The sequence below is a fragment of the Gracilinanus agilis genome, chromosome 6 (genome assembly GCF_016433145.1).
Source record: "Gracilinanus agilis isolate LMUSP501 chromosome 6, AgileGrace, whole genome shotgun sequence".
In the NCBI taxonomy this organism is placed as follows: Eukaryota; Metazoa; Chordata; class Mammalia; order Didelphimorphia; family Didelphidae; genus Gracilinanus; species Gracilinanus agilis.
In genome coordinates, this window is record NC_058135.1 from 118977897 (window position 1) to 118993112 (window position 15216).

Here is a 15216-nt window from a genome sequence, read left to right on the forward strand (position 1 = left end):
AACAAAGAGAAAGTTTTGATCAAACTGAGGTGGAGTGTCAAGCTTGCCCACTGTGGAAGTTTCAGGCTTATGAAAATATTGGGGAAATTCTCGTGGCCTTGACTAGGTATGCTGTTCACTCAACAGAACAGAAACAGAGGGCAGTTTTCACAGTCATACTGTAGGTAAAAATCACCTTTCAAATGATGGGATCTAGTACCAGAATGGGAAAAAGAAATACCCCCAAAGAGTTAATCAATAAGCAAATCCTTATTAGGAAGAGTCGAATTTTAAGCCTCACACAAAAATAGTTTACAATTCTTGGTATATTGAAGAATGTCACACAGCAATTTATTGTAAAGAATCGTTTGTGCAAAGAAACCTGTTGAGCAGGAAATTTTTATAACAATTTAACACAAACCCTGGAAATGCAAGTATCTTAAAAGACAGAAAAGCTGATTATCTTCATTTCATTATTAGTCAGGGAAGTTTTGCTATCGTCTAAATTACCTGATAGAGAACTACAGGCTTCTTTTCCCTCCCAGTGAAACCTGCAACCATAATGCAAGGCAGAAGAGAATTTGGGATTAAGAGAATAACATAATCCACCCAAATGCAAGTCAAAGCCAGTGTAATAATTCTACCTCTGTTTGGCTAGAATGAGATGACGAGGGCTCAAGTGCTCACTCAATTCTTACAGCCAATGATTGCAGGACTGAAGGTCTCACGCTAAGCGTATACCTTGTAGGAGAAATTTTGGAACACGACTGCTAGAACAATTGTATTCCTCTCCGAGGAAAGACTTGAAAGAACTAATGAAATAAAATGAACTCACTGTGCTAATTGCACTAGTTTATTATAGAGACTGATTGAATCCCTGGTGTATCTGCGTAATGTGGGGCGAGTCCCTCGACCTCCCTAGGACTCAGTTTCTTTACCTGTAAAATGATTTGACAAGATGATGTCTAAGGCCCATTTTGACTCTAAGTCTATATACCAGAAAAAGCACTGGTCCAGGCTCAGAAGGCTTACATTCCAGCCTCCATTCTGTTCCTATCTCTGTGTGACCTTGGATGAAACAACTTCTATGGGCTTCATCTTCCTTAACTATGCAATGAGTTAGATAAGATGATCTCTAAGGATCTCTTATTGGGTTAATGTTCTAGAATTATATATATTTTTAAGATCTTTTTTTTTTCATAGCAATAAACAATTTCCACCTGGGAGAAATACCGAAAAGTGACTTTGTGACACCTTTTATTAAGGCGGATAAAACTTTTCTAATTAGTTTTATTATATATTTCATTGAATTAAGAGTATTATCTGATTTTGAAGTTACTGAATTATTATAATGCATCCTTATTCATAATCTTAGTTTTACGAGGAAACTGATGAAAATGGACACAATTCATTTTTTTAGAGAATGGCTTGTTTGAAAGTGGCCTTAAATATTTTAAACTTAATGGTACAGTACAAAGAGGCTTTGGGGTTGGAGGACCTGGGTTCAAATCCTCCTTTGGCCACTTATATGACCTGGGGTCACTCATTTAAGCTGTGGCCCTTACTTTCCTCATCTATGAAGAGGGGAGTCGATTAGATAACCTCTGAGGTCCCTTCTACAGTTCTACATCTATGATCTAGGAAAACACACGTTGAAAACTAATGGGGAAAAGTCAGAATCAGCAATGTATTTGTAGACAAGTCCACTGACTATAAAATGAACAAGGTTCTCTTTGCCCATTGTTTCTAATTTTACGGTTTGAGTTTTAATAGATATTTCAAATGATTCCACTTTTATATGGTTTAACTTTTTGGCACTTCAAGGCTAATAAGAGATATTACTTATATAAACAACACATACACGAAAATAAACTACCATATAACTTCTGACATAGGCAACAAATCTATTACTTTATTTAATCCCTCATAGTTAAAACATTTTCAGTTCCTCATGGCAGGACCTTCTTCTAGTCATTTGTTCCTAGCAAAATATGGCCCTAGAGCAAGAGAGATCTTAGCCTGTGGCTTTACCAGGGACCGGCACCATCTTGTCCCAATTACCTGAATAAGCCCTAAAATAACAAAGGTGGCAAAGAACTATGTTGTTCTTTACCTTGTGAAAAGTTTTCAACTGAGTCTGCAAAGGGCACTTTTTTAAAATGAGGGGGAGGAGGAATGTCCTTATTTTATAATAGATCAATGATGAAATTCAGTATTCTATCATGTAAGATCTAAAGTGCTGAATGGGAACAGCAGATGTTCAAGGGCAGTAAGAGGTCATCTTAAAGCCATGGACCCAAGACAAATAGTTCCAAGTGAATGGTGGCATGAGATAGATTTCATGCACACTAGAAGGAAGGGCTTTTTCCTTTGAAAAAAAATCACCCAACATACATGATATGCTTAAGTTAAGTGTAATCAGAGAATCCATACTTCTGTTTTGATGGGCTTAATTAGAGGGCCATAAAGCAAAGAACCTAAGATGATTTTACTCATTGAGTCACATATTTGTCTTTCATTAGAGAGAGATGTAATATTTTAGGCAAGTTTCTGAAACACAATCACAGTTGTGTCACAAGTCTTAGAAATTTTGGTTTCTAAATTCTGCAACATAGTATTTTTTTAGGTCCCAGTTTTTCCTCTCTGTACATTCTTCATTCTAGACCAGGAAGACCTGTATATTGTTCATGAATAATTTAAATTTTAAGGGGAGACTTATAGGCTAACATTTTTTTCCTGGCTGATCAACAGTGCATGTATAAATATGTAATTTAGCTTTTTCCTATTTCTGTCCAAAAGATTCTTTTCTTTCCCCGGGTCAATTTACTTTTTTTGCTAAAAAACTAACCATGAAACTGCTTCATGTAGTTCATCCCCCCTTCGTTTTGTTGCAGCTAGGCGGTGAAGTGGCTAGAGCATCCGGACTGGAGTCAGGAAGCCACAAGTTCAAGTCTTCCCTTAGATATCTACTAGCTATGTGACTCTGGGTAAGTCCCTTAACCTCTGTCTTAGTCTCTCATCTATAAAATGGGGATAATAATAGCACCTACCTCTTAGGGTTGTTGTGAGAATCAAAAAAGATAGTAATTATCAAGTGCTTAGGTCCACTGTCTTGCACATAGGAAGCATTATATCAGTGTATATACCATTTACAAAAACATCAATAACTATATTAAAGAAAATAAACTCATGAAACAGTTTACTCTGCCAACTAAGGCAATCTTTACTATGTTAACATGTTCCTGCTGTCTAGAGATGTTCATTCCCCAAATGAGATTCAGTCCAAGTGAGAGAAAACAGTCAAAGAAGAGAAAGAAATTTTAAATCAAGGTGGCAGAATTTTTCTATTCTTAAACATCATGTACAAATAAGTTCCTGCAAAAGCTGGGGTTATTGGTTCTAAGGGTATCCATAGCTTAAACCAGCAAGAGCCGAGAAACAAGGTAGCACAGTAGACATCTTTAATAAGAATATAAAATTCACAATGGAGGCACATTCTGGGGAATGTAAATGATCTATTATCACAAGAAGAAATTGTGCCAGAAGAATAAGCCAAGGCTCTGACAGAATACAAATATACAGTAAGGAATGATTTTAAAATAGGTTTATGATTTATGATCACGTTGCATCGTGTTAGGCATCGAAAACAGACTTAATAATTCAAATGTCTTTCAGCTAAAAGGCTGAAGTTGAACAAACACATATAACAAATCATAAAGTCGACATGGTTGTAAATAATGGCAATTTTGAGTACTTCATTTCGATACATAATAAATGGACATCTGTAAGAGATACCTCTCAAAATAATATTAATTTATAATGTCTATGATAAAAAATTTAATAGAGAATTTACATTTAATAAGGATTACACTGTGGATGAAGAAAAACAAGATGTCACTCACATGAAGTCAACATTGCCCAGTAACTAAAAGATTACTGGTTTTACTTATTACTGTTGCCTGCCTTCCTCCTAAAACCAAACTGCACCACCCTACTCTCCCATTAAAAAAGGAAAAAAAAAGACCCTTCCACTTATTATTCCTCCAAAGGAATCATATTTTAAAAAAGTGATTTTTCCATAAACTTTAAACTTGGTTTAACAAGTACAAAGTATTTTAGCTTTTCTACAGTGCCCCGCTCTGCTAGAGACAGACACAGCCAAACATTATTTGGAAGGGGCTACACTATAGAGTATGTACACCAGTTCAGAGTTATTGTATCTAAGAAGGCACTTCTCTGTGATTTAAGGCTAGTATGGCATTATTACAGTGAAATCTGTTTAGCAATCTACTTTATTGAAAGGGCAACACTGCCTAAAAATGATCTATCACAGATTTTTAGACTAGAAATGCCCAAGAACTTGTATTCCAAAGTTTACCTATCAAAATGCCCAAGATCAACCAAATGGCAAGAGGATGGTCTCTTCAAGTAGCTTTCACTTTACAAAAATGAAATCTCTAATGAGAACCACCCAATCAAAGTCTTATGTAATATAAGTGTGATCTTGGAGCTTTGGGTGATTCTTGTTTGTCCAAAAATTTTAAAACAAACTTCTAGTGGTGCAGCTCCATCCTTAAAGGAGGGAATCTGTCAATCAGCTATCACTTATAGCTACTTTCTCTGCTTGGATGCTGCATAAATGCCCTATAATTTTATTCTATAAAATAGTATTACTCTATTCTTTAAAATAACACATGGAAAAGAATCTTTTAAAGATGTTTAATATATTCATATATAAAATATTAGATGTTGATACAAATCATGTAAACCTCCCTTTGGAAAAATCATCACTGGCCCATATCCTGAGGACCAGAAACCACAAATTTGTATCTTGTCAGTGCAAAACTCTTTTAGATGTTTCCAGACTACAGAAATAGCCAACAACCCTTACAATACAAAAGAAGTTCTCCAAAAGAAAAGCTATGTTTGGATTATAGAAATTATGTTTACAGTAAAGCCACACCCACCTTCCCCTCAAATCGAACAGTTCAACTGTTAAAGTATTAAAAGGGAAAAATTAAAGCTCTTTGTGCAAGAATCAATATAAGGGTCCTCTCTCCTCCCCTCCCCTTTTTAATGCTTATTAGGTTCTCAGATCACAATGGGTCTTTTTCTTCCAGGTCCTGATTACTGCTCTTCAAGCCAGGATGGGGCATCCACTCCAGGAGTTTTCAATTTGATGTGGAACTGTTTGAGTGTCTGTTCAAGCTGCTTCTGATTCCCAGCAAAGTAAGCTGTGATGGCATTGTGGAAAAGGACTAGCTGATTGTGCAATACTTTAACCTGTAGACAAAAGCAGAGAGTTAAAAGACTGACACTGAGCTGGAAGGTAATTTATTACACGCCTTAATGAAGTAGCACAAGTCATCGCCCTCCTTCAGAAAGTTATTCAGTGGTGATTTAGTATTCCATGCAGCCTGGGAAGAGATCCTCACTGCATACTTTGTGTTTTGACGGTTACTGAAGGGGTAAGTCCAACAGCTGACCAATTCTAAAAATGAAACCTACATTTCAATATTACCAAGCCCTCTTGGATGCATTCATTGACACTCCCGGCCCCCTCCATCCCGCCCCAATGAAGTGTGTTCAGAATCATGTAGGATGTCAGCTGGGTACAGTGCAGGCCTACACTACACTCTCACCAAAGAAAAGACTCAACTTCACATGAAGTGGATGCTTAGGAGGAAAAAAAAACTGGATACAAATGTAAAACTGAGCAACATGGTTCTTTTCAAATAATTTATAATTACTAAACCAGTTGCCTTAAAAATTAAGTCAAGAACAGTCAATGCTTTTCATAAAGTCAATTTATTTCAACCTCATATGACTTGCTTAGCCATTTTCAAACACTTGGTTTTTACAGTGATTTTATTAACAGGTTTTCCTAAGCCAGGGAGCTGAAGCTGGGGTTTATTGACTCAGTTTAAAAAATTTTTTTATAACTATTTCAATATAGTTGGTTTTCTTCCTAATTTTATATACTTTATTCATTTAAAAATATTCGGAGAAGGGATCCACAGGCTTCACTAGATTGTAAAAAGGGGTCTCTCATACTATTTCTAGAACAATTTAAAGCTTAGAGGAACTACCATATAATCCTTAAAGTGATTTTAATATTTTTACACAAAAGAGCATCACTTGCCTAATCAGAACGTTCCAGATTTCCTTTTCAATATCTCACAAAATTAAAAAGAGGAAAGATGTACAACTTCTCCCAGGAAGAAAGAAGCTACATTTATCAAGGTACAAACATTTTGCATCAGAATTCAATGTTGTTTCTGTAGCTTACCACAAAGAGCAAACATTTAGAAAAGGTAGAGTGATTTTAATGATTATCAAAATAAAATTCATTGCATTTACTGAATGTAAGGAATAGGCTGAGAACAAAAAGTTCAGTAAATAACTCAAATACACTCCAGGAATGGTTTGCAAGCAACATCACTATAATTTCAATTCTAAAGTTCTAATAGAAAGGTTAAACTGTGTTATCTATATAGTTTAATTATACTTTTAAAGTTTGGAGAAGCCAAATCCACTTTTATTTGTGATTTGTTTTTTTGAAATTAGACCAAGAAATGAAAGGCTAACCTACTATGAGCTCCACTGTCCCACCTTGCCTTCTAAACAACTATGACTCACTGCACCTGGCCAGATGATTTAGTACGACACCACCAAAGGAACACACAAAGCTTTTTTCCTGAAAAGATCCTCAGGATCAGAACTCTTCTGAGCTGGCTTTTGTACAACTGCTCTGAATGGCTTGTGGGAAGGGGGTATGGAGAAAGAGGAGAAAATAATGGTAATGGGAACAATGAGTAGTGGAAAGATAATCTTCCAACATATTTCTGTTGGCTACACATATATATATGTAGCCCCCAAACTTGGGAAAAGTGTGGGTTCTAACAATTTGTTTTTAGATTGGTTGTTTATAATTTGGGATGTGGTTTCTTTCTCTGTTTTTTTTTGTTAAAAGATATTTTCTTTTCCCAATTACATGCAATAACAATTTTCAACATACCTTTTTTAAAATGATAAGATATAAGTCTCCCTCTTTCTTCCTTCCCTCTCCCAGAAATAGTAAGCAAAAATTTGATCCATATTATACATGCATTATCATGTAAAACACACTTCAACATGGGTCACTGTTGTAAGAGAATACTCATATAAAACCAAGACCCCAAAATAAAAACATAAATTAATGTGAAAAATAGTATGTGTTGATCTGTATTCTGACTGAGACAGTTCTTTCTCTGGGAGTGGAGAGCATTCTTTGTCATAAGTCCTTCAGAATTGTCCTGAATTATTGTATTACTGAGAGTAGCTAAGTCTTTCACAGTTGATCATTCCACAATATTGCTGTCACTGTGTACAATATTATCCTGGTTCTGCTTATTTCACTCTGTATCAATTTATGTAGTTCTTTCTAGCTTTTTCTGAAATCATCCTGCTTATCATTTCTTGTGGTATAATAGTATGCCATCACCATCATATACCACAATTTGTCCAGTCATTCCTTAATTGATGAAGCCCGCCCTCCATTTCTAATTCTTTGCCACCACAAAAAGTTGTTATAAATATTTTTGTACAAGTAGATCTTTTCTCCTTTTTTATGATTTCTTGGGTTATAGATCCAGTAGTGTTATTACAGAATCAAAGAGTATGCGCATTTTTATATTTGGCATAGTTCCAAATTGCCCTCCAGAATGGTTGGATCAGTTCACAACTCCACCAACAATGCATTAGTGTCCGAATTTTGCTACATCTCCTCCAGTATTTTTCACTTTCCTTTATTGTCATATTGACCAATCTTGATAGGTGTAAGGTGGTCCCTCAGCATTCTTTTAAAGTGCATTTCTCTAACCAAGCATGATTAAGAACATTTTCCCATATGATTATTGATAACTTTGATTTCTTCATCTGAAAACTACTTGTTCATATCCTTTGATCATTTGTCAATAGGTGAATGACTTAAATTCTTATGAAATTGGCTTAGTTCTCTCTATATTTGATAAATTAGACCTTTATCGGAGAAATTTGTTATAAATATTTTTATTAGGATGCACTTTCTCATGGAAATAATATTGTTCAAGGTGCTTAAGATTTTTTTCTGGCCAATATACAAAAACTGACCTAGAGATTGTACTAAGAGACTATAGAATGTAAACTATCATGTCAAACAATATTTCTATAGGAAAACGAACCCAGAAAGCCCATTTAGGATGTCATCAGGTTTTTTCCTATCAATCCAGAAGTGGAAGTAGGAACTTGAATGGTTTTAAGCCCCTGAGACTGGCTACTGATGGCCATGGGCAAGAGAGTCCAGCAGGAAAGGCAAAAAAAAAAAAATGATAAAGCAGCTGAGGTCTTGGTAATAAAGTGTCCATAAGAATACTGGTTCTCTAATTACCTTAAAAAAATGAGAGGACCCCAAGGATTGATTGCTCTATCTGCTTGCTTGTTCCTGCTACCACCTGTTGTTTCTGACAAAAGTCTCTATTTTCTTGGCCCAGTGAATATATTATTTTTTTTGTTTGGCTTTCTAGGGGAAACTGAAACAATTGATCAACAAGCATTTATTGAACACTGACTATGTGTTACATGAGGGGGAAATGAAAATTCTACTCTTAAGGGGCTTATGTTCTGTGGGGGCCAGTGAGGAGGGGAACAATGACAAGATGTAAAAATAAGCATATGCAGAATAAATATAAGATAGTTAAATAAAATGTATTTAGGGCAACTAGGAGAGAATCATATAAGGCATGTAGAGGATGAGAAAAATGCTAGGGAAGTTGGGGCCCAGTAAGTTGAGAGAAATAGCAATGAGAAAGGGAAGGAAAGGAACAGTCTTAGGGATTTACTTTCTTTACCTCCTCTGTCTTACTAGGGCTGCTACTAATGAGCCTGGCAGAGTTTGGGGGAAACAAGGGTATCTCAAGAAGCAAGAATGGGGAGGAGAAGGTAGTTCCTTATTAGTGGTTAATTTATCTAAGAAAGCTGCTTTAGGGAGGAAATTCAGATGTAAGGGACATAAGTCAGGGACTGCATATGCAGGTTGAAATGATCAAATTTAGTACATTCCAACTTGCTAGAGAAAGTGGGACAGTTTGGCACAAAGTCAGAACTGGAATATTAACTCTTGAAAACCAAATGGAGCAATACAATATCCCAGTCTAGGCTGAGATGTACTCCAGTTTCATTTGCTTTTGGAGGGACACTTCTTTTCATTTCTATGGAATCCTAGGAAAACAAATACTGTTTTTTTCTACTCTAAAAGGCAAGGGAGGAGAGATGAGCAGCTGAGATCAGTGACCAACCCACACTGCTGAAGCTATAGCAAAGGACAAGTCTGTGCATTTTAATCTGAAAGTGTTTAACTGAGGATCACAGCCTGAGTCATACTCAGTAGAGTCACACTGTCAACATAGCACAGCTTGGATCCACCTTTCATTTTAGTGAATTATTTTATGTATTGCACAGGAACCTTTGTGGGTGGAAAAAAAAAGTCACCTCCCCCAAATAACCTCTTAGATAAATGTGATATAGTTAGTAAATCAACAGGTAAAGAAACATTATTATAATAAATTTCTATCCTGCTCAACCCAAAGTGAGTTATACAAGGAGGAGAACTGAGTGGTACAGGTATTCCTGGCAACTGAGAGCAAGAGGGTGAGCTCTTCAACTTTTCAAGTCTCTGGGGTATCTAACACTGTTGATTCACCCCAAGGTCTCAAAATAAAGGGATTTTTCCTTTCTTCCTTTGACAGAGATAAGATAGCAGATAAAGAGTATCTTGAAGAGAACTAGTTCAACAGGAAGGAGTTAAAAGCATCAACATGGAAAACAGCAGCTATCTGTACAATTAACACCAGTCATCTTGGGTTATCCCAGATACAGAAAGCCCAATGAACTTTCTCAAATGAAATCCTTCAATCTAGAAAGAATACAGGGTTATAGAGTTATAGAAGCTAAGCAGTTGGCACAAGTGATTTTTAAATATTAAAAACCTTTTCTTTTTCATGTCAGAAAAATCCTACTTTAATTTTAAGGATTTTCATTTGCTTTGGCTAAGAATGACAGCAAGCTAATATTAACAAACAGGCATGTAAAAATGCCACTTTCTAATAGCCTACAAATATTTATGTCCTAAGTCAAGACCCCTATAGATTACAATGAGAGGGGGAGGGTAAGAGGGGAGACTATAGACACAGGCTGCAATTCTCCAGTCTTGCCCGGGGCATACAAATGTCTTATATTAACTCTGCCCTATAGCCTACTCTGAAATCATCAACCTTTCTTTTTGTCTAGTTCATAGATGTTTTAATTTAAAAGTGATAAAAATGTTTATGCCCTTTATCTACCAGATGTCATATACTCCAAGGTGGTCAAAGACAGAAAGAAAAGCCCCACATATATCAAATACTCCCTGCAGCATTTTTGTGGTGGTAAAGAAATTGGAAAGAAGGTAGGGTTAAGTGAAGAATAGCCAAACAAACCTACACAATGTAATGGATTATTGCTCTGAAAAAAAAAAATCAGTAAATATGTAGAACTCTGAAAAACAAGGGAAAGTATATATGGACTGATCCAGAGTGAAGTAAACAGAACCAAGAAAACATGCCAATAGCTACAACAATGTAAATGGCAATAAGAAAATGAAATGACTACTATATAATTTTAATGAGCAAAACTGAGAAGGGTTGAAACAATGCATTTCTGGCCCCTCTTTATGGAGATATAGAATACTTCAGAGGGTGTTGGATACCATGCATGTGCCAGATGGTTTTGTGAAATGATTTCTCTTTTTCCTTTTTAAACTTTGTTACAAGAAAGGCCCAATAAACTGAAAGATGGGAGTGGAGTACTGTTGGAGATGAATGTGATGTTTAAACAAAGACATCGATACTTTAAAAAACAATTCTAATGTAAGTTCACAACCAGGGCATATATTATAAAGTCAGAGGAGGTGAGATTTCAAGGATGAAAGGAAGGTCTCCAGTTTTCTATAACAGTTCCTTCAAAAGAGCTGGCTAATGATAAAATTCCAGCTAGAGCATTTCATTACTTAAATCTAATGACTTGATATATTTAAAAATGTAAATATTTAGCATAATTTACATTTTAGTCTGGAGAGTGAGTTTTTCATCTGGGGAAAGAGATGAGGAAGGGAAAAGGAGGAAGACAGACTCCAAAGGTAATGGGGATCTGACAAAGGGAGGGAGAGGAAGGAAATCCATTTTACTCAACTTCTTGGGTATCCAATAAGGCAGAAAGAGGGCAGGAGTCACAGAGACCTTGGAACTAAACTGGGACAAGAACCTGGGTTTTATTTAGGCTTTCAGTTAGTTATAACAATCTTTACTCAAACAATAAAACACTGAAGCCTTGGCATGGTATTCACAGAAATATATTTTTTAAATATGCTGTTTCACTTAAATTGAATCTTTTCATCCCCAAAGTACTTTTCAGGTTCTAATCACCAACCAAGAAGTAAACACATTATACCTATAAATAGGTAAGCATCTTTGCACTCAAAGGCCTTGAAGCTGCAAAGACATTCCAAACCTGCTCTCTAAATTCACCTTATCATTTAACTCTTATGTTGAGTCTGCTTGGAACTTAAAGCAACACCCTCCACCCATACCCTCCAACCTTACATTCCTCTCTCCAAATGAAGCTTTCTTAGCAAGAGAGGTGGAGGTAGAGAGAAAGGTTGAATGCACATTTTCGAATGAGAGGAACAATTCATCCCATTTGCTGTTTTTTTAATTCAATAAATGGCTGTTCTGTGTCAGCACAGATCCTGTTCAGGACTTTCCCAGTGAATTACAGGAGGAGATAGTGTGATAAAGTATAAAATGGGCACCAGGAGGCCTTGGGGGATATAGTCCCAGCTAGAAAGTGTGACTGAGCAAATTACACAGGCTTACTGAGCCTCAATTTCTCTTTTAAAATGAGGCTGGATTAGATGATATTACTTTTAAAAGTCTATGATTCTAACTAAAACTCCAATGTCTACTTTTTCATGATTCTGTCTTATGAAAAGACAGTTTCCCAAGCATAATTATATATATATATATATATATATATATTTTTTCTTTTTTGGAACCTTAAATGTGAAAGTTGTTCCATTTCTTCCAAGAAAAGTTATCCAAATTCACAGCAGAGAATGAGGTTTGGCTTCTCTCACTTAGATAAATGAATGCATGAGAAATACTTAGGCACTAATGGTGCCCATGACTCAGATCAGGAATACCTGGGTTCAAATCCAGAATGTGACACTACTGGCTGTATGAAGACCCCAGACAATAAACTTGATTTCTCTGAGCTTGTTTTCTCATTTATGAAATGTTCTAAGTGTTCTGAGTTCCTTTCTGAGTTTAAATGTTTAAGCTCATGATTTTTGAGCTATTGAAGATTCCATGATCTTGCTTTTCTCATTAAAGGTATTTACAGTCTGCTTATAGACATTGGTCACAAGTGACTTATGGGGGTCACAAAGTGGCTTTCCAAAATGCTTTACTAGTATCGGTAGGGCTGTTTTCTCAGTTTTCACATTAAGGAGATTCTCATCATAATTAGTCAGTATAATTTATGGGTCCGAACCAGAAGGTTTTTCTAGGGTCTGGGAAGGGCCAGGAAGAAAGGGAAAATTAAATTGCTGATTTTACTGATATTCACAGACCTTTCCAGACCATTTCTCTGTGAGGGTGGTAAGTGAACTAGATGGAGGTGGTGGGAAAGATTTACTTGTGGCTGATGAAGACTTGACACAATGCAAATAAAGCTTAGACACTGTGTGCAAAGCTGTGTGAGTGATCCCTTCCCCCCCAGATGGAACTTGGTCTCTTAGAAACCACGAGAAGTAGAGTGACTTTTTTAGGAGGAATTTTAGTTTCCAAAACAGAAGGATACACTATATGTTTACCTAAACTCACACCTGAGAAACTTAGTTGAAATGGAAATATAGAAGACAAGCTTAAATTCCTTTAGGTAGCCAAAGTCCAGACCAGTTCCCTTATTAGGGAACTTATTAGTTCTTATTACTCTTTATGCCACTTTGCAATTGTTGTCAAAGGTGGAAAAGACACAAATTCATATGGAAACTTAATACAGTGTTTCCCTTCTGAATTCTAGTCACTATTTTTACCAAATAAACTTGTTACAGTGTTTCAAACCCTCACACCTAAGCTGACAAATCTAGATTCCAAGAGCACTTCATATATCATGAATATTACATTAAAATACTGCTGGATCCCAGTACTTTCCTATGAAATTCAGATATGACTCTAAATAAGAATGCTAAATTGCCACCTTACCTTATTCTACCATGAACATGCAAAAATAAAAAAGTCAGAGTATCAGAACATAATGAAATCATTTTACTTCAAATCAATCCCCCAGATCATCTCTGAACAGAAACATACTAAATTTGGCATCAGGCAAAGACTAAGCTTTTCTGCATATAATCTTTGTAGTCTTTGTTAACGAAGAAGTGGCCCTGTAACATGCACTAATATGCAGAAAACCAGTACACTCTGAACACTGCTCTGCCCAGTGCTTTTTGAGATACCCATTGAGGATATTTTGGATATTAAAATAAATTTTAACTGATATTTTTTAGTTTTACATTGTCAAAAATTTCCCTGTATTCCTATCCTTCCCTCTTCCAGAAAGCTATTACAGAGTTAACAAGGTTTAAATTTTTACTGTTACCACTAAAAGAATAAGAGAAGAGAGGAAGCATTGTATAGTGGAAAGTGGGAGGAGTAGACTGGGCTTGAGAAGACACATTTTTCTGTGGGACCTTCATTAAGTCATTCTATTTTTAAAAAATGTTTTCTTTAAATTCTTACCTTCTGTCTTAGAATTTATACTACTAAGTACTGGTTCCAAGGTAAAGGAATGGTAAGGGTTAGGCAATGGGGGGTTAAGTGACTTGCTAAAGGACATCCAGCTAGGGAGTGTCTTGAGGCCAGATTTTTTTTCTAATTTAAAAATTTCCCCATTTTTTTATTGTCATGTAAAACATACTTCTTTGTTGGTCACTGTTGTAAAAGCAAAGTTATATATAACCAAAACCCCAAAATAAAACCAAAGATGTGAAAGATGACACCAACAGTTCTTTCTCTGGAGATGGACAGCATCCCCTGTCGTAAGTCTTTTAGTATCATCCCAGACCAGTGCACTGATGAGAGTAGTCAAGTTTTCACAGATAATCATCATCCAATATTGCTGTTATTGTGTACAATGTTTTCCCAGTTCTGCTTATCTCACTCTGCATCAGTTCCTGCAAACCTTTCCAGGTTTTTCTGAAATCATCTCACTTATCATTTCTTGTAGCACAATCATATTCCATTACTAATATGTACCACAATTTGTTCAGCCATTCTCTAATTGATGGACATCTCAATTTCCAATTCTTTGCCACCACAAAAAGAGCTCTTATAAATATTTTTGTACAAGTAAGTCTTTCCCCCATTTTTATTATCTCTTTGAGATACAAATGCAGTAGTTGCATTACTGGATCAAAGAGTATGCACAGTTTTATAGCCCTTTGGGTACTGTTCCAAATTACCCTGAGGCCAGATTTGAAGGGAGGACTTCCAGTCTCCAGGCCTGGCTCTCTATCCACTGAGTCATCTAGCTTCCCCCATTCTATTTCTTTGAATCTATTTTCCTCTGTAAAATTAGGATAACTTACAACTCATTTTTTCAAATTAATTAATTAAAATGCTTTTTAGGAAAGTGCTAATTCGATATTATATAAATGGCATTAATTTCTAATACCATGATTTTATTTTTTTATTTTTAAATATTTTTCCATGTTTACATGATTCATTTTCTTTCCCTTCCCTCTTCCCACCCCCCCTCCCAGAGCTGATGAGCAATTCCACTGGGTTGTACAAATGTATCACTTGATACCTACTTCCCTTAATATTCATTTTTGCTATAGAATGATTAATTTCTATTACTATGATTATGCTATGCTACTAATTTTTTGCCAGTATCAACAAGATTAAAATAAAACTAATAATAATAATCTAGTTGTATTAATCAGTTTTATTTCACTACTGATATTAAGGAGTAATACAAAGGAATCAAATCTCTTAAGTAAGATAAGTTTAGGGTAAGAAGATATAAAAGGCTAGATGAATGGTCTAGCAGCAGAGATAGAGATAAAAAAAAATATAATCTTAATTAGGTTTGGCTAGTTTGAAACTTTTTTTAAAGATGGGG

General features: G+C 35.7%; 1 protein-coding gene across 2 annotated transcripts in view; it reads right to left on the bottom strand.

Annotated features, from left to right (window-relative positions):
- Positions 1-4756: 4756 nt before the first annotated feature.
- ARFIP1 (ADP ribosylation factor interacting protein 1) overlaps positions 4757-15216 on the bottom strand; it is a 148225-nt gene continuing 137765 nt past the window's right edge. For both annotated transcript variants that reach the window (XM_044682420.1, XM_044682421.1), the window contains one exon: positions 4757-5262. In XM_044682420.1, the coding sequence (XP_044538355.1) occupies positions 5107-5262 (156 nt within the window). In that variant the 3' untranslated portion in view covers positions 4757-5106. The remainder of the gene's footprint in view (positions 5263-15216) is intronic.